Source organism: Oryx dammah, unplaced genomic scaffold (assembly GCF_014754425.2).
Source record: "Oryx dammah isolate SB20612 unplaced genomic scaffold, SCBI_Odam_1.1 HiC_scaffold_29, whole genome shotgun sequence".
Lineage (NCBI taxonomy): Eukaryota > Metazoa > Chordata > Mammalia > Artiodactyla > Bovidae > Oryx > Oryx dammah.
Genome location: NW_024070213.1, coordinates 53,373,414 through 53,394,381, shown reverse-complemented (window position 1 = coordinate 53,394,381; position 20,968 = coordinate 53,373,414). Strand labels below are relative to the sequence as shown.

The window sequence follows — 20,968 nt, the reverse complement described above, 5'->3', positions numbered from 1 at the left end:
CAAAGTATATATTACATCTCTCTTCCTTATTTCAAAGTATATATTACATCTCTCTTCCTTATTTCAAATTATCAGTTCAGTTCAGCTCAGTTCAGTTGCTCAGTCGTGTCCAACTCTGCGACCCCATGAATCGCAGCACGCCAGGCCCCCCGTCCATCACCATCTCCCGGAGTTCACTCAGACTCACATCCATCAAGTCTGTGATGCCATCCAGCCATCTCATCCTCGGTCGTCCCCTTCTCCTCCTGCCCCTAATCCCTCCCAGCATCAGAGTCTTTTCCAATGAGTCAACTCTTTGCATGAGGTGGCCAAAGTACTGGAGCTTCAGCTTTAGCATCAGTCCTTCCAAAGAAATCCCAGGGTTGATCTCCTTCAGAATGGACTGGTTGGATCTCCTTGCAGTCCAAGGGACTCTCAAGAATCTTCTCCAACACCACAGTTCAAAACCATCAATTCTTCGGCGCTCAGCCTTCTTCACAGTCCAACTCTCACATCCATACATGACTACTGGAAAAACCATAGCCTTGACTAGACAGACCTTAGTATATTCAAAAGCAGAGACATTACTTTGCCGACTATCTAGGTTGGTCATAACTTTTCTTCCAAGGAGTAAGCATCTTTTCATTTCATGGCTGCAGTCACCATCTGCCGTGATTTTGGAGCCCCAAAAAATAAAGTCTGACACTGTTTCCACTGTTTCCCCATCTATTTCCCCTGAAGTGATGGGACCAGATGCCATGATCTTCGTTTTCTGAATGTTGAGCTTTAAGCCAACTTTTTCACTCTCCTCTTTCACTTTCATCAAGAGGCTTTTTAGCTCCTCTTCACTTTCTGCCATAAGGGTGGTGTCATCTGCATATCTGAGGTTATTGATATTTCTCCCGGCAATCTTGATTCCAGCTTGTGCTTCTTCCAGTCCAGCGTTTCTCATGATGTACTCTGCATAGAAGTTAAATAAGCAGGGTGACAATATACAGCCTTGACGGACTCCTTTTCCTATTTGGAACCAGTCTGTTGTTCCATGTCCAGTTATAACTGTTGCTTCTTGACCTGCATATAGGTTTCTCAAAAGGCAGGTCAGGTGGTCTGGTGTTCCCATCTCTTTCAGAATTTTCCACAGTTTATTGTGATCCACATAGTCAAAGGCTTTAGCATAGTCAATAAAGCAGAAATAGATGTTTTTCTGGAACTCTCTTGCTTTTTTGATGATACAGCAGATGTTGGCAATCTGATCTCTGGTTCCTCTGCCTTTTCTAAAACCAGCTTGAACATCTGGAAGTTCACGATTCACAATCTGCTAAAGCCTAGCTTGGAGAATTTTGAGCATCACTTTACTAAAATGTGAGATGAGTGCAATTGTGGGGTAGTTTGAGCATTCTTTGGCATTGCCTTTCTTTGGGACTGGAATGAAAACTGACTTTTTCCGGTCTTGTGGCCACTGCTGAGTTTTCCAAATTTGCTGGCATATTGAGTGCAGCACTTTCACAGCATAATCTTTTAGGATTTGAAATAGCTCAACTGGAATCCCATCACCTCCACTAGCTTTGTTTGTAGTGATGTTTTTAAGGCCCACTTGACCTCACATTCCAGGATGTCTGACTCTAGGTGAGTGACCACACCATTGTGATTATCTTGGTCATGAAGATCTTTTTTGTACAGTTCTTCTGTGTATTCTTGCCACCTCTTCTTAATATCTTCTGCTTCTGTTAGTCCATACCATTTCTGTCCTTTATCAATGTTGTAGATTGAGTACAAATATGTAGAGAGTTTTTTTGGCTTTCTATTCTGTTCCATCTATCTATATTTCTATTTTTGTGCCAGTACCATATTGTTTTGATTACTCTTGCTTTGTAATATAGTCTAAAGTCAAGGGGCCTGATTCCTGCAGCTCTGTTTTTCTTAAGGTTGTTATTGCTATTTAGGGTCTTTTGTGTTTCTATATAAATTAACATTTGTTTTTGTTCTAGCTGTGTGAAAAATGTCGTTGGTAATTTGATAGAGATTTCACTGAAACTGTAGATTTCCTTGAGTCATTAAGGAAGAAAATTAAGGAAACAATCCCATTTATTATTGCATCAAAAAGTATAAAATACCTTGGAATAAACCTATCTAATGAGGCAAAAGACCTGTACTCCAAAAACTATAAGATACTTATGAAAGAAGTAAAAAATGACACCAAGAGATGGGAAGATATACCATGTTCTTGGATTGGAAGAATCAGTGTTGTTAAAATGACTGTACCACCTAAGGCAATCTTAGCAATTTTCAAATATATAATACAATATTATTAACTACAGTCATCATACTGTGCATTACATCCCAAGAATTAACTTACTTTATAATGCATTTGGCCCATGCCACCCCAAGCCTTTGGTAGCTACCAGTCTGATCTCTGAATCTGTGAGTTCAGATTTTATTTAGATTCTATATATGCGAGGTTATATGGTATTTGTCTTTTTCTGTCTAACATATTTAACTTTGGCATAATACCCTCAAAATCCATCCATGCTGTCACAATAGGATTTCCTATTTTATGTTTGCATAATATTCCATTGTATAAACACACCACATTTTCTTTATACATGTATATCAGTCAGTAGGCACTTAAGATTGTTTCTAAGTCTATGTCTTGGCTATTGTAAACAATGCTACAGTAAATATGGGGGTGCAGACTATTTTTTGAGTTAGGGATTTGTTTCCTTTCAATAAATACCCAGTAGTGGAATTGCTGAATCATACGGTAGTTCAATTTTTAACTTTTTGAGGAACCTCCATACTAGTGGTGTGGGTGTGGGTGTGGGTGGGTGTGTGGGTGTGTGTGTGTGTGTGTGGGTGTGTGTGTGTGGGTCTGGGTCTGGGTCTGTGGGTGTGTCTCTCTGTGTGTGTCTGTGTCTGTGTGTGTGTTAGTCGCTCTGTTGTGTCTGACTCTTTGTGACCCCATGGACTACATAGTCTGCCAGGCTCCTATGTCCATGGAATTCTCCAGGGAGAATACTGGAGATACTGGAGTGGGTTGCCATTTCCTTCTCCAATACTAGTGCCATAGTGGCTGCCTGTATATACATTCACACCAACAGTGCATGGGGGTTCCCTTTTCTTCACATCCTTGCCAACATTTGGTATTCTTTGGCTTTTTTGATAATAGCCATTCTAACAGGTATGAAGTGCTACTTCATTGTGTTTTGACTCCCATTTCCTTGATGATTAGTGACACTGACTATCTTTTTATGTACCTCTTGACTTACCTTTATGCCTTCTTTGGAAAAATGTCTGTTCAGATCCTTTGCCCATTTAAAAATAACATTTCCCCTCACCATTGAATTATGAGTTCTCCATATGTTTAGGATATTAACCTCTAATCAGAAAAACTATTTGCAGATATTTTCTCCTGTCCAGGAGATGGCCTTTTCATTTTGGTGATGATTTCCTTTGCTGTGCAGGTTGATATACTCCCACTTGTATATTTTTGCTTTTGCTGCTTTGTTTCTGGTGTCAGATTTAAGATATCATCACCAAAATTGTTGTCAAGTTGCTTACTGCCTATGTTTTCTTTTAGAACTTTTATGGTTTCAAGTCTTAAAATCTTTAATAGATTTTGAGTTAAATTTTATGTATGGTGTAAGACAGTGGTCCAGCTTCATTTTCTGCATGAGGCTGTCTCATCTTCCCAGCATCAGAAAGGAAGAAGCTATCCTTTCTCCATTGTATATTCTTCACTCCTTTGTCATATATTGGCTATATTTGTGTGGGTTTATTTCTGGGCTCTTGATTCTGTTCTGCTGATCTATGTGCCTGTTTTTATGTCAGCTATTAGTACTAATTACTGTTACTGTGACTGTTTTGATTATTATTTCTTTGTAATATAAGAATGCTCAAACTACCGCACAATTGCACTCATCTCACATGCTAGTAAAGTAATGCTCAAAATTCTCCAAGCCAGGCTTCAGCAGTATGTGAACCGTGAACTCCCTGATGTTCAAGCTGGTTTTAGAAAAGGCAGAGGAACCAGAGATCAAATTGCCAACATCTGCTGGATCATGGAAAAACCAAGAGAGTTCCAGAAAAACATCTATTTCTGCTTTATTGACTATGCTAAAGCCTTTGACTGTGTGGATCACAATAAAGTGTGGAAAATTCTGAGAGAGATGGGAAGACCAGACCACCTAACCTGCCTCTTGAGAAATCTATATGCAGGTCAGGAAGCAACAGTTAGAACTGGACATGGAACAACAGACTGGTTCCAAATAGGAAAAGGAGTCCGTCAAGGCTGTATATTGTCACCCTGCTTATTTAACTTCTATGCAGAGTACATCATGAGAAATGCTGGACTGGAAGAAGCACAAGCTGGAATCAAGATTGCCGGGAGAAATATCAATAACCTCAGATATGCAGATGACACCACCCTTATGGCAGAAAGTGAAGAGGAGCTAAAAAGCCTCTTGATGAAAGTGAAAGAGGAGAGTGAAAAAGTTGGCTTAAAGCTCAACATTCAGTAAACGAAGATCATGGCATCTGGTCCCATCACTTCATGGGAGATAGATGGGGAAACAGTGGAAACAGTGTCAGACTTTATTTTTTGGGGCTCCAAAATCACGGCAGATGGTGATTGCAGCCATGAAATTAAAAGACACTTACTCCTTGGAAGGAAAGTTATGACCAACCTAGATAGTATATTCAAAAGCAGAGACATTACTTTGCCAACAAAGATCCGTCTAGTCAAGGCTATGGTTTTTCCAGTAGTCATGTATGGATGTGAGAGTTGGACTGTCAAGAAAGCTGAGTGCCGAAGAATTGATGGTTTTGAACTGTGGTGTTGGAGAAGACTCTTGCGAGTCCCTTGGACTGCAAGGAGATCCAACCAGACCATCCTAAAGGAGATCAATCCTGGGTGTTCGTTGGAAGGACTGATGCTAAAGCTGAAACTCCAGTACTTTGGCCACCTCATGCAAAGAGTTGACTCATTGGAAAAGACTCTGATGCTGGGAGGAATTGGGGGCAGGAGGAGAAGGGGATGACAGAGGATAAGATGTATGGATGCCATCACTGACTCGATGGACGTGAGTTTAAGTGAACTCTGGGAGTTGGTGATGGACAGGGAGGCCTGGTGTGCTGTGATTCATGGGGTTGCAAAGGGTTGGACACGACTGAGTGACTGAACGGAACTGAACTGAATCTACAACAAAGGTGGCAAAAATACACAATGGAGAAAACAGTCTCTTCTATAAGTAGTGCTGGGAAAACTGAAAAGCTACATGTAAAAGAATGAAATTAGAACTTTCTCTAACACCATATACAAAAATAAACTCAAAATAGATTAAATACCTAAATATAAGACTAGTTACTATAAAACTTGTAGAGGGAAATATGAGACTCTAGTATAATATGAGACCAGGACTCTCTTTAACGAAAATCACAATATCTTTTTGGCTCCATCTTCTACAGTAATGGAAATATAAACAAACAAATGGAACCTAATTAAACTTAAAAGCTTTTGTACAGCAAAGGAGGCCATCAACAAATTGAAAAGACAACCTACAGAATGGGAGAAAATACTTATAAATGATTCTACTGATATGGGTTTAATATCCAAAATATACAAACAACTTTTACAATGCTACAACAACAACAAAAAACAATCTAATCCAAAAAATGGACAGAAGATATAGACATTTCTCAAAAAAAAGAGACACAGATGGCCAAAGGCACATGAAAAAATTCTCAGCATTACTAATTATTAGAGAAATGCAAATCAGAACTAAAAGGAGGTAGTGCCTCACACTGGTCAGAATGGTCATCATCAAAATGTGTACAAATAACACATGCTGTTGGTTGGAATGTAAATCGGCATGGCCAATATAGAGAGCAGTGTAGACGTTCCTTAAAAAGCTAAAAATAGTTATCTTATGATCCTACAATCCCACTCCTGGGGATGTATCCAGGGAAAACCATAATTTGAAAACGTACCTGCACCCTAGTGTTCACTGCAGCACTATTTGCAGTAGCCAAGACATGGAAGCAACCTAAATGTCCATCAACAGAGGAATGGATTTAAAAAAAGATGTAATATATACAACTGAATATTACTCAACCACGAAAAGAATGAAATAATACCATTTGCAACAACATGGGTGGACCTAGAGCTTATAATACTAAATAAACTATGCCAAACAAAGACAAATATCATATGATGTTGCTTATATGTGAAATCTTAAAGAAAGATACAAATGAATTTATGTCCAAAACAAACAGACTCATAGGCATAAAAAACAAACTTAATGCTTATCAAAGGAGAAAGAGTGAGCAAGGGATAAATTAGGAGGATGAGATTAACATATGCACACTATTATATACAAAATAGACAATCAATAAGGACCCACTGTATAGCACAGGGGAGAAGGCAATGGCACCCCACTCCAGTACTCTTGCCTGGAAAATCCCATAGATGGAGAAGCCTGGAAGGCTGCAGTCCATGGGGTTGCTGAGGGTCGGACATGACTGAGCGACTTCACTTTCACTTTTCACTTTCATGCATTGGAGAAGGAAATGGCAACCCACTCCAGTGTTCTTGCCTGAAGAATCCCAGGGACGGGGGAGCCTGGTGGGCTGCCGTCTATGGGGTCGCACAGTCGGACACGACTGAAGTGACTTAGCAGCAGTAGCAGTATAGCACAGGGAACCATATTCAATATTTCATAAAACCAGTAAGAATTATTACAAAACCTGATATTTATGTGTGCGTGTGTGTGTGTTTTCTGAATCTCTGTGCTCTCCATGTGAAACTAACATGATGGTCTACGTGTGCTCTACATCTGAAGCTAACACGATATGGTCAATCAACTATACTTCAATTTTTAAAAGTTTCAGGGACTTCTCCAGTGGTCCAGTGGTTGAGAATCCACCATCCAGTACAGGGGATGTGGGTCTGATCCCACTGCAACTAGAAAAAGCCTGTGTGCTGCTATGAAGACCCAATGCAGCCAAAAATTAATAATATTAAAGTTGCAGAGGAAGTAGATCTTAAAAACTCTCATCACTGGAAAATAAATAAATAAGTAAAACAGAACCCAGAGTGCTATGCAGAGCACTGCAACCAACTTTTACCCAAAGGGCATTTGCTGAACTGGGTAGACTTAAGCTTTATTTTTCAAAACTTTGATGCTTAGGGAATCTGAAAGAAAAGAGAGAAATTACCAGCTTGTGAATATAAATCTAAACACATACTACATAAGACAACAACAATATTCATACTACAGTCTGCTATACAGCAATGGCCACGTGCAACAGCACAGATAAATCTTAGTAGCACAATGGTGGAAAAAAAAAGTCTCAGAAGACTACATATAGGATAGCATACTTTCCAGAGAATTCAAAACAAACCGAACTGAACAATACCATTCAGACAAATACATGTTAATGATAAAAATGAAGTTCAGGATAAGGGAAGCAAGGAGATGAGATGAAGAAGCCCAGAGGTAGATAAAAGTTGCCAATAATGTTTTAATTCTTAGGTTGCATGGAGGATTTATGAGCATTCATTGTGTTATTACAGTATTAAATACATAAACATAAAAATTAGAGAAATAAAGAACATGAATGGGCAAATAAGATTAGTTATAAAAACTAAAAATCATAATTAGGCCAATTCTCTGCAAAAATAACGTTATAAAGAAATGCAGAGAATGAAGAACAGTCAAGATATTTTTGAAGAATAACAAAGCGGAAATTTACCTTACATTAGACACAGTATAAAATTATAGTAATTATATCAGTGTGTTGTTTAACATCTGAATAGAAAATGGAATAGAATTGAAAACTCAAAGCAAGTTATGTAATAAAGATTTAATCGCAAAATAAAACATACACTATGAATCCATTTATATAGAAATTCAAAGCAGATAAAACTAAGCACTGCCATATTTAGGAACACTTGCATGAGTAGTATAATTATATAGAAAAGTAGAGAATTGCAACAGTTGTCACCTCTTGGGGTGTCTGGCATTGACAGTGAGGCATTTTGAGGCACAGAATTCAAAGGAGATAAAACTAAGCACTGCTGTATTTAGGAACACTTGCATGAGTAGCATAAGTATATAGAAAAATAGAAAATTGCAACAGTTGTCTCCTCTTGGGGTGTCTGGCATTGACAGTAAGACACTGACCACACTGTTTTAACTTGGATGAGTTTCACTTATCATTCTTTTAAACATACATATGTTTTTATTTTCACAGCTCACAAAAAAATGGGAATGAATTAACTAGTTCTAGAATATACCTGGTGCTAGAAAAATAATATTTGCAAGCCAACCATCCATTTCCTGAGAAATAAAAGCAACTTTAGAGAATACACTGACTTAAAAGGGAACATCCTGCCTTTCCTATGTGTAAAGTTGAAACCAAGAAACTTAAAGCTTTACTTTCAAAAAGAAAATTCTGACTCACTTGGGAAAATTCCTCCACACATTAACATTACTGGACTGTTTAATGTCTTGGAAGGTACTAGGCTAAAAGATCAGAAAAGTGACACTGATTTATTAGTTTGAGGCTTGGTTTCCTGGCTGTTTCTACAGAAGGGCAAGAAGTGTTTTCTTTGTATTGACACAAGCGTCAGAGAACATGTAGCCAACCATTTTGCAAAAGAAAGATTAGACTTTGCATCAAAAACAAAGACATGGGACACAAATGACATCTGAGCACAACCCTCTCCAAAAGCTCTGTCAAATGGAAAAAATGAGATTAGGGGTAGGTGCTGGAGCGTGAACTGAGAGCTCCACTTATAGTCATTCAAAAGCTCATAGAAGAGAGGAGTGAGTCCAGAATTTTAGAGCAGGGTGACACAGACCCTAAGTTTGTTGAAAGGGAAAGCTCATGTCCAGAGATGCTTTGTGCATCATTTAGTCAGGCAAACCCTGAGCATGGTTCTAATATACTCTCTAGTGCATAATTCTGGAGACAGTTGCAGGCAGCAAAGAAGATGACAAACTCATTGCTACCACTGAGTTTTAATTCCCTTAGGGTAGCAAGAAGAAATTTCTAGAGAGAAACTTGACTTTATGGTACAATGGCTTAAGAGAGTTGGAAGCCAGAAATCTGCTGCTTCTGAAAATGAACTTCCTAAGAATTTCACAACTTCTGATTCTTGCTCTTAGAACCTAAGTGGCCACGCAGACATGTTGTGTTCCTCTGGGTACAGGTTAGCAGAACTCTGTGATCTATCACAAATGGGCATATATGACTCATAGTCTAAATAAATAGATGCACATTCTCAACAATTGAATCCTGCATAGAAATTTTCTAAAATGTTGCCAACTCACCATAGCCTTGAGTTTGTGTTTTCTAAATATGAAAAAGCATAAAGAACATTAATTTTTTAATTTTGAAAAAACATAAATTAACATTTAAAACCACCACCTAAAATTTTTGCTTCTCTTGTAGCTCAGTTGGCAAGAAATCTGCCTGCAATGCAGGAGACCTGGGTTCAATACCTGAGTTAGGAAGATCCCCTGGAGAAGGCAACCCACCCAGTATTTTTGCCTAGAGAATCCCATGGACAAAAGAGCCAGGCAGGCTACAGTCCATGGGGTCACAAGAGTCGGACACAACTTAGCAACTAAACCAACCAACCTAAAATCTTTTAAACATACATATGTTTTTATTTTCACAGTTCAAAAAAATTGGGAATGAATTAACTAGTGCTAGAATATACCAGGTGCTAGCCCATCAAGCTCCTCTGTCAATGGGATTCTCCAGGCAAGAATACTGGAGTGGGTTGCCATTCCCTTCTTCAGGGGATCTTCCTGACCCAGGGATCAAACCCAGGTCTCCTACACTGCAGGGAGATTCTTTATCATCTGAGCCACCAGGGAAGCCCCCAAACCTTTTATCTTTTGTGAATTTACAAATAGTCATTGTGTTTGATAATCTATTCTCATTGAGTCGTGAAAAGTATTTTATTATTCTAATTTTCATACTTATATTTAATGGCTGTTTATATTTGACATGTCCCTAATTTATTCAGCTATGCTGAATGAATTCATTTATTTGCTATGAATGTATAGCAGGACTTATAAGATACAAACTAGTGGTCCAGTGGTTTAGAATCTGCCTTGCAATGCAAGGGACATAGGGAATGATCCCGTATGAGAAGATCCCACATGCTGTGGAGCAACTAAGCCCATGTGCCACAACTAAGACTGTGCTCTAGAGCCCCTGAGCCACAACTACTATGCCTGCCTAGAGCCTGTGCCCCACACCAAGAGAAGCTGCCACCTCGAGAAGTCCATGCCCTACAAGAAGAGTAGCCTCCACTCTCCGCAGCTAGAGAGATGCAGCAATGGAGACCCAGAGCAGCCAGAAAGTAAAATAAATAAATCCTAAAAATGATACATCTGAATTGTATTTTATGGAAATAGTCAAGGGAAATGGTCCACAAAAATCTAGGAAAAGCCATGATTTTCTACTCAGCAGGTTTAGAAGGTATCTGGGGAAGAAGAGATTTGTCAAAATTCTTCAAATGAAAACCCAAACAAGGTCTGAGAAGCTACAAAATAGAGCAGGCAAAACAAAGGGCAAAAGACAAGAGAAGAGGCATAAATAGGAAAGAGAAGAGTGGGTCCTGAAAAGAACTTCCTTTTCTAGTGAACACTATTGTGGGAAAAGTTTAAGGGGTCAATGAAGGTGACTCTTGAAACAATATAGGCTCACTCCTCTTATATATACTTTTGTCTAATAATTAAGTTTGTGTATAATAAAACACTGCTATTTTTCTTCTAGATTGTTGACTTGGACTGTATTTGAAATATGTGTAGCTAAAGACGAACAAAGGAACTACATTTGTTGTCTTAATTGAAGAAAACACAATTCTGGGTTCTTGACTAGCTGTGCTCTGCAAAAGTAAAAGGTTACAATAGTCTATGCAAACTTTTAAATAAAATTATTCTTCCTAAAATTCCAGGCATTGTTATTGGACCTATGGCAATAACATTATTTAACCTTACCAAATCCTCACCATCATAGAGAGAAGTTTGAAGGCACTAACAGACTCATTAATTTTTCTGCAGTATAGTGATTTACAGTGTTTTATTATTTTCAGGTGTACAACACAGTGATTTGATATTTTTGTAGATTATTTAAAACACTGGTTATACTTCCTGTGCTGTATATTACATCTTTGTGTCTTATTTATTTTATACCTATTCTTCATACCTCTTAATCCCCTTCCCCTATCTTGGCCCTCTGCACAGCCCTCTCCCTGTTGGTAACCACTAGTTTGTTATCTGTATCTATGAGTCTGTTTTTGTTACATTTGTTTTTATTTCTTATATTGCACATGTAAAAGAAAACATATGGTATTTTTCTCTGACTTACTTTACTAAGCAGATGGATATATATCCAAAGAAAATGAAAACACTAATTAAAAACGATATATGTAGAAACCAACACAACATTGTAACGCAATTATCCTCTAATTAAACATTTAAAAAATATAGAGACAAAAAATATATATGCACCTCAGGGTTCATAGTAGTATTATCTATAATAGCCAAAATATAGAATCAACCTAAGCATCCATCAACAGATGGATGAATATGTGATATGCAATTAAGATAGATACATGTGTACATACACACACACAATGAAATATTACTCAGCCATAAAAAATAATGAAATTTCACCATTTGCTGCAACATGGAGAGTGTAATGCTTAGGGAAGCTGTCAGAGAAAAACAGATTCATTCTTAATTTCAGTAGCAAGTACTCATCAAAAATATCACTTTATTGGCAAAATAATCATAGTACAATACTATTAACACTCCATAGACACTAATAATAATTAAGATGATTGTATTGATGATTATAATAGTCACAGCTCATATTTTTGTAGTCTGATACTTTTCAAGGATGCTTTGCATAGGAAGTGCCCTATATCCTCATATACAAATTAGTGCCAACCTTAAGTTAGGTACTGTCTTATAAGAAAGTGAAATCGTTCAGTCGGGTCCGACTCTTTGCGACCCCATGGACTACAGCCTACCAGGCTCCTCCATCCATGGGATTCTCTAGGCAAGAGTACTGGAGTGGGTTGCCATTTCCTTCTCCAGGGGATCTTCCCAACCCAGGGATCTAACCCAGGTCTCCCACATTGCAGGCAGACGCTTTAACCTCTGCGCCACCAGGGAAGCCCTATAGGAGAACCTAGGCAATCATAATTTTTATTCAGACAAAGGAAATCTGGTAGGTCTGCACAGCAGACCTGTTGTAATAACCAATATTCTAGATCTTTTCACATTTCTGAAGCTAATGAAAAGAACATTCAAAACACATGAAAACACTAAGTCGATGACAGTCACTTCTTAGTTCTCCCACGTATAGTACTAATGGATAGTAAAGGATAAAGTGTAGTCACAAGGATTTAAGTTCCTAGGATAAGACTTGGCACTTAGTTCATAATATTCATGGAAGTTGATGACTCACGAGTTACAGGTGGAGCATATATTAGGAAGGACTCTAGTGGCAAGTGACAGAAATCCAGTATAAACTGACTTAAACAGAAATCCATTGGTTCAGGTGACCAGGAGGTTGTTAATGATATTAACATTATTAACAACTAGATTCCAACCCTCCAGCAGCATCAGCAAGAGACTGCCTTTGTGCTGGCTCTGCTTTGTTATGTTGACTGCATTCTCAAGAAGGCTGGCTTCACACGCATCTGTGATACCCACCAGAAGCTCCAGGCTCTTACTTTCTGTGCACTTAGTAATAATTCACTAAGTGATCATTCTTAGCAGAAGACCTGGTAATGAGTTTCACTGATCAGGTCTGATTCATCTTCTGAGCTGGGATCAGGGAAGAGGCAAACCCTGCCCAGCCCACAGGGATGATTCCCCAGAGAAGAAGAGTCTTTCACCAGAAGAAGAGATGCAAAACCACAGATGTCTAGTATACAGAAACTCTGTATACTTGTCTCCCATGAATGAGGGTTACCTAGTAGGGAGAAGAGATGTGGGAGGCAGGAAAATCATAATTTGGAATGTAAGATTCTCCTGTATGTTTATAGATACCGAGACTACCGTGACCCTCCTCATTCACTGGTGCCCTACGGCTACACACTACAGTTCTGGCACGTCCTAGCAGCCCGACTGGCTTTTATCATTGTGTTCGAGGTAACTTTTCTCACCCAATTCCTTGATTTCCTTTGACCTAATGAAGTAAATAGAAGTAGCAGATGAATATAAGTTACAAGAATTTTCAATGTGATTATGCATTGTCTAGAAGCAGGATAAGTAATACTGTGCAATCTTTTTCTCATTTTCTTCTCTGTAATTAAAGTACTTGAATTTTCTAAGAAATATTTGAAAGTCCACTGTTGATTGTTAATGGATAAGTCAGGAATCTTTGGTCCTAAGCTTAATATTCCAGGGCTGTGGTTCTTAAAATTTAGGAAAATTGCCATTTTTCCATCCCCACTCCCAGAGATTCTGATACATCATGCCTGCAATTTGCTTTTCACAGTCCTCCAAGATGCTTCTGATGTTCAGGGACAGTGTTTAGAAAACACTGAAATGACTGTTACAAGTGGCAGCCTCTGGTTGTGCATCATCATGACATTACTTATGAACTTATAAAGTATAATCTACCTAGTAGATTATGCCTGTATTACGTGTCAGTAAAATTACATCATCTATTTTCTCCTAGTCTTTAAGAAAACTGTACTAAAAATAGTTTGCATTCCCATAACTGTATCCCAAAATGGAAATTTCATCTCTCATTACATATATTAAAGCCAGATTAATGCAAGTGAAGGCTGCCTCTTGGCTCAGACTAAAAGTTCCTATACCTCAGAGATACTGCAGGTTTGGTGCCAGACCACCACAATAAAGTATTTTGCCATCTGTGGAGCCTTTTAAAATATTTTCTTCCAATTATCATAACAACACCCATTTTGTGGGTGAAGGAATTGAGGTTCAGAATGGCTTATCCTCAGGTAAACCATCTTAAGTGCCAGCAGTGGTGCTGGGATTCAGACCTGGCCCTGACTCCATGGTGCTTTCTTCTGGTTCTCCTTTGCATTCTCCGGCCATTGCTTCTCCACCTTCTTTCCCGAATCCTCATTTCCTATGTGGTGCCGTCCCACCAGATTCAGTCCTCGCCTACCCTGTGACTTTCTCTCCTCACACACACCTCCCCTGGCTTCATCCCACTTTCCAGAAACTCCAGAGGCTCCACATCCCTGATCTTGACCAGCTCCCAGAGCTCCTTCAGTTCAGGCTGCACAGTAGACCTGACTCTCCTGTATTCTCCCCTGTGTTTTTAGCACCTCGTGTTTTGTATAAAGCACCTCATTTCATATCTGATCCCAGACCTCCCAAAAGATCTAAGGGATCGAATGAGAAGAGAGAAGTACTTGATTCAGGAGATGATGTATGAAGCAGAACTGGAGCGTCTCCAGAAGGAACGAAAGGAGAGGAAGAAAAATGGAAAAGCACACCACAATGAGTGGCCGTGACCAGGTCGGTGAGAGGTACGTTCGCAGTCTGAAATCTCTCCTTGGCTGGGAGGGGCGCTTTCAACTCCTTGAAACAGAGCTTGCCATTGTTCTCTTGATAGGGATGAAAATAAATCCTATAAAGTTAGTTGCACAGTTATGTCCAGCTCTTTGTGATCCCATGGACCACGCCAGCCAGGCTCCTCTGCCCATGGAATTCTCCAGGCACGAGTATTGGAGTGCGTTGCCATTTCCTTCTCCAGGGGATCTTCCTGACCCAGGGATCGAACCCAGGTCTGCTGCATTGCAGGCAGGTTCTTTACCAGTTGAGCCACTAGGGAAGCCCAGGAGTAAATAATCCTTTAGAAGCTTCCAAAACCAGCTTGTTTCTTACTTTAATTGCTGATTTAACTGAATCTGCCCTTTGCACACAACTCCTGCAGCTCTTCTCTGCCTCTGTGTCACACTCTGGCCTGGCAGCCAAGATCCTCACAAGTTGGCCTATGTGTCCCCCAAAATAACCTTGCCCCACTACCACATCCACTCCAGTCTGGCTGTTCTCTTTCATCAGAAAGAAGGGGCAGATTACCCTGGGGATATTAAATCACCTTTTCATCTCACCCACAATGGCCTCCCCTCCATCACCCAAGCGTCATTTCTTCCCAGGTTGACCCATGTCACGCCACACCTTCTAAAAAGGTTTCCCCAGACTCATTAGCCCACAGAGACTCACTCCTGATAAACACCTCCAGTTACTGCATCAGTACCACATGTATTGACATTAATTTGTGATTTTCAAACAGTTATTAGGCTTCCCCAGCACAATTGTAAGCATCTTTTGGAAAGTCCCTATGGATTGTAATCGATTCTTCCAATTGTTAGTGCAGTGTTAAGCACACAGCACCTATTAAATAAATTCACATTTAGGGGCTTCCCTGGCAGTCCATTGGTTAAAACCTTCACCTGCCAATGCAAGGAATGCAGGTTCCATTCCTTTTCATGGAGCTAAGATCCCACATAAATTGTGGCCAAAAACACAAAAGCAATATTGTAAAAAATTCAGTAAAGACTTTATTAATTAAATGTGCATTTTTAAAGGTCAGGTGCATTATACTTAAGAAAGTTCCATGATGTTCCCACATTTCTTATGCAAAAGTTCTTCTGAAACCCTTCTGGCAAGGCAATTACTATCTGTGTGTCCTTGGACAAGTCACTTTGCTTTTCTGGGCTCGATTTCTTCAGTGGTAAGATGAGCCCTCAGTTCTGATACTCCATACTGCAGCATTTGTTTTGCCTTCCTTTCTCTCTCCGCTTGTTTGGAGACTAACTTTGAAAATTTGGCCTCCAAAAGAAAAATGAAATAAACAGGAAAAAGTATGTTTTTTTACTTTTCACATATGTAAAAATATAGCAGATATCTGCAGAAATGTTTGTAGTTAAATTAGTTAAGTTCTGTCAATCCAGATCTGTATTAATAGTCCAGGAGTTCACTGTGAGTCAGGTATGACAGTGGACTTGGGGTGGATGCCCCTAGCCTCAGGCCACAGGATAGTAATGGTATATGGATGCTGATGGTGATCAGAACCATGCCCAAGAAAAAGAAAGGCAAAATGGCTGTCTGGGGAGGCCTTACAAACAGCTGAGAAAAGAAGAGATGCAAAAGGCAAAGGAGAAAAGGAAAGATATACCCATCAGAATGCAGAGTTCCAAAGAATAGCAAGGAGAGATTAAAAAAATAAAAAAGGCTTCCTCAGTGAACCATGCAGAGAAATAGAGGAAAACAACAGAATAGGGAAGACTAGATATCTCTTCAAGAAAATTAGAGATACCAAAGGAACATTTCATGTAAAGATGGGCACAATAAAGGACAGAAATGGTATGGACCTAACAGAAGCAGAAGCTATTAAGAGGTGGCAAGAATACAAAGAACTATGCAAAAAAGATCAAGACCCAGATAATCACGATGGTGTGATCACTCACCTAGAGCCAAACGTCTTGGAGTGCGAAGTTAAGTGGGCCTTAGGAAGCATCTCTATGAACAAAGCTAGTGTAGGTGATGGAATTCCTCCATCACCTCCACTGAGCTATTTCAAATCCTAAAAGATGATTCTATTAAAGTGCTGCATTCAATATGCCAGCAAATTTGGAAAACTGAGCAGTGGCCACAGGATTGGAAAAGGTGACAGACTTTGTTTTCTTGGGCTCCAAAATCACTGTGGACAGTGACCACAGCCATGAGATTAAAAGACACTTACTCCTTGGAAGAAAAGCTATGACCAACCTCGACAGCATATTCAAAAGCAGAGACATCACTTTGCCAACAAAGGTCCATCTAGTCAAGGCTATGGTTTTTCCAGTAGTCATATATGGATGTGAGAGTTGGACCATAATGAAAGCTGAGCACTGAAGAATTGATGCTTTTGAACTGTGGTGTTGGAAAAGACTCTTGAGAGTCCCTTGGACTGCAAGGAGATCAAACCAGTCAATCCTAAAGGAAATCAGTCCTGAATATTCATTGGAAGGACTGATGCTGAAGCTCCAATACTTTGGCCACCTGGTACAAAGAACTGACTCATTAGAAAAGACCCTGATGCTGGGAAAGATTGAAGGCAGGAGGAGAAGGGGACGACAGAGGATGAGATGGTTGGATGGCATCACCGACTCAACAGACATGAGTTTGAGCAAGCTCTAGGAGATAGTAAAGGACAAGCCTAGCATGCTGCAGTCCAAGGGGTCACAAAGAGTTGGACACAACTGAGCAACTGAATAACAACAACATAGATGCTGAACACTGGTTCTGCCCTCAATTCCAAAAGTAGCCCTTGACTTCACTAAAGGCAAGAACTGTTTTGCTACTTAGTAATTTTGCCATTTTCCCCAGCTGTCATTTGGCTATGTGAGTTCAGGAAAATTACATTTTTCTGAGTCTGCTTATTTGATGGAACTAATATACAGCTCAAATAAGGCAAAATATGTGAGACATGTACAAAACAAAGTGCTCTAGAATACTATAGGGGATTTGCACTGTGGCTGAGCACCATGTTCTAGTTCCGGGGATTGCCGATCTGGCTTTTCCATTCTCTGTCTGACCTGAGTTGGAGCATTCCTGTGGATTCAGTTTCCACATTTGCAAGAAAAAAAGGAGTTGGACTAAACAATCCTTTAAGAGCCTATCTGGCTTTAACCTTCTGGGATTCCATAATTTGCTCCAACCCCCTGGCCCACGCACCATTTTGACCACCTTTTCTCTGGCTCTGGTCAGCTCTCAGAGGAGAAAGGCTGACCATGCAGACCTCTTGAGTTGGAGTAGGAGGCAGACATGAGTGAAGAGAACTGCCCAGGGCCCAGAGACCAAGGTGCTGCTGTGGATTATCCCCACCTCACACCCCAGGACTACTCTGCACTGCAGGGCCCTTCACCCTTGGGAGCTCCTTCTGGCCACATCATTTGATTTGCTTTCTCCCCAAAGAGGCCATTTCTCAATTTTTCTTAAAAGCATAGTCTTTGTCTCTATTTTCCTAACAGTTGGCAGGAAGCCACCTTCCTCCAGACTGTGCCTCCATCTGTTCATCTGTAAAGGGGGCACAGTCATGTTTATACCCTACCTGACTTGGTTCAGGATTATAGATTCCTTGAATATCTTTGATTTCATGCTAACAAGTATAGACCATTGCACATTCTGTCCTTTCAGCCATCATGTATACTTAGAACCTTAATACCTTCTCCTTTTTTTCCAGATAATCATTCATTTCCAGGCCTAGGACCTGAATAGTTGTTTACTTCTCCCGGCTGTGCAAAAGCACATTCAAGTGAATGACTGTAAGGCAACCGCAGTGCATGTCGCCGAGGTCGGCAGCAGCAGAGGGGTCAGCACCCTGAAAGGACTGCCTGGGAAACCACGCTGCTGTGAAGTCACGTTGCAGCCCAGCACACAAATGCTATCTATCCACAGACCATTCTTGACCAAGCCAGCATGCACATCGTGGGCAGTTACATTCTCAAGGTTTAAACCCAAGGGGAACTTGTATACTGGGCCTGTTTTTCAGCCTGTTTGCTATCTTTTTTGCATTCTAACCCATGTGAATTTTACAGACACTGGGCTAAAAAGGGTATTCAGACACCTGGACACATTCCTAGAATGTCATCATATGGTCCTAATTCCGTGTCATCAAACAACACAAACAAGACCCTGTTTACAACTTTTTCTTTTTTTAATTTCAGATCTTTCTGAGGAGATTATTATATATGACATATCTATAGCTATGTGTATGGCCATAGATGTATTTCTGTGTGTACATATGTATAGTCATATATTCTTACATATGTACATACAAATACAGAGATATATAAAGTACATAGAACTTCCTTAATTGTAAATAGCCAAAAGGTACTGACCCGAATGACAGATTTTCACATTTAAATAGTCATCAACGTGAAGCCATGTTTAATGCTTGTATAATGTGATGCAATAAAATTTAAAATAAATTTATGCACATGGAATATTTTTAGCTGGGTCTTCTGAAATTTTGTTGTCGTTTCTTCTCACAGAATAAGAGGAATCATAGAGTGTCATCTTTAAAGAAAGTCTGTCACTCCCAAACACTCCTGAGAAATAACTTCATCCTTCAGAGAGATTGCATTTTTATTCCTAAGGCCCCTCTTCTATCTTTCTTGATGCTGCCTTCTTAGGGTACCAGGCTGACTAATTAGAAATTACTCAGAAGAGGACAGAAAATGCCACTGACATACTTTGTGGAGGAAATATGGAATACAACCAATGATACATACAATGGTTTTGATTACCCTGCCTGCTAGTATGCTTTGCTAATCCTAGCAAAGGGACTGTCTGTCTGGATGGGCCATGAGGGGCAGGTCGAGGAGTGCACTTCTAAGCAATGCTCGTTGTTATAATTACTCTTCTTCCAGAGATTGCAGAACCTGACCTTGAATTATTATATCACCTTGCTTGTGCCAGTCAGGAAAATGGGAGTGCACCTCATCCATCAACACTGTCTCATTCTGGCTGTGGAATCCTGAGCTGATGGGGTCCCAAGATCCTTAAATGTTCCCTTAGATGGGGACAGTTGGTCAGCATGGCTTTGGGAAGGCTAGAACTTCAGCCATTTAGTAGTTTTATCTTTCTAGTATTCCTTCTGACCTGCTGTTGCTGGGAGTGAAATGCAGTTAACCCTTGAACACCACAGGTTTAAACTGTGAGGGTTCAATTATAAGCAGATTTTTTTCAATAAATATACAATATAGTACTATAGTATCTGCTATTGGTTGGATCCATGAACCATGGACATAGAGGGCCATCAGTATAGTTATATCCAGATTTCTGACTGGAGAGAGATTGGCACCCACAGCCTCTGCATTATTCAAAGGTCAACTGTACTAACCCTACAAGAGCCTAAACTAAGGATATGTATGGGAACTGAAAACAAGAGGCTACTGGCAGAGTTTTCAATCATGGTTAAGAAGTCTGAAGTATTTCACACGTTGGCCAGAGAAATTTCCATGGAAAGTCTCAAAAGATGAAATATACAGAGATGCTCCAAACAGACAACTTGCTCTACTGACCCAGTCCTGTGGCTTTTGCTTGTTATGCGTAAAGCTCTACCTTGAGCATCATGGCCCAAAAGGTCCCTGCTTTTGACCTAGCCATAACTTCTCTCCTGTTCCTTGGAACAGGAAGAGTGGTGGGGGCAGAGAAACGAACTGAACAACTTCTTGGGTTTGAAATGGGCCGTGAATATTCAGAACTACATAGAGGACCAGGCAACACACTGGTCAGGATAAGGAGGTAACCATTTGGTAAGTACCAGCTTATACCCGGTCTGAGCATAGACTGAACTTCAGACTCTCTGGCCAGAAATATATTTTCCCCCATGGAATTCTGTTTTTGCTATCGCAAGTGCCTCTGGCAATCACAATTCTTGATAATGTTTCTAACATAAAACCTTTTCTCTTTCCTCCTCCCATCTCTCTCTTCATTTTTTTCTACCAGCACAGTGAATACACTTACTCATTTTCCCCGTTTTTGGTACAAGGAAGACATAGTGAACATCTTAAGATGTTTGTAAGTTTGTAGAGGCAGAAAGGCAAAGAAAGTTGTAGAGGGGAATTTCTGAGGGACTTTGTAAGAAATCAAGTGTTAGGAGTAATAATATAGGTAGTTAGGAGTTAGGACATAAAGACATAGGTAGTTTCTGACTTCCCTGTCCCTCCCAAGAAAAAAACTGACAATTATTTATGGGTAAGACACCACTAAGAAAATCCTAGAACATGCAGGTGGGACTGCCAAGATGCAAATGCTGGTTCTTGCAAGCCCCTACCCCTACCCGACATTGCCCTTCCCCCAGGGCAGCACAGCACCCCCATTAAGTCTTCCCCTGAGCCTAGCATTTCTCTATTGGGAAATGAGAGCCTAGAGTGAACCTCTAGCCTCCACAGTGTTGTGGGTCACATCTTGGTAGCCCCAGTCTG

General features: G+C 40.0%; 1 protein-coding gene across 4 annotated transcripts in view; it reads left to right on the top strand.

The window, feature by feature from the left end:
- Positions 1 to 18,987, top strand: part of ANO4 (anoctamin 4) — a 356,708-nt gene extending 337,721 nt beyond the window's left edge. For 3 of the 4 annotated variants that reach the window (XM_040234899.1, XM_040234898.1, XM_040234896.1), the window contains 3 exons: positions 13,055 to 13,160; positions 14,312 to 14,518; positions 18,220 to 18,987. In XM_040234899.1, the coding sequence (XP_040090833.1) occupies positions 13,055 to 13,160; positions 14,312 to 14,503 (298 nt within the window). In that variant the 3' untranslated portion in view covers positions 14,504 to 14,518; positions 18,220 to 18,987. The remainder of the gene's footprint in view (positions 1 to 13,054; positions 13,161 to 14,311; positions 14,519 to 18,219) is intronic. The other variant, XM_040234897.1, reaches the window with a different exon arrangement.
- Positions 18,988 to 20,968: the final 1,981 nt, after the last annotated feature.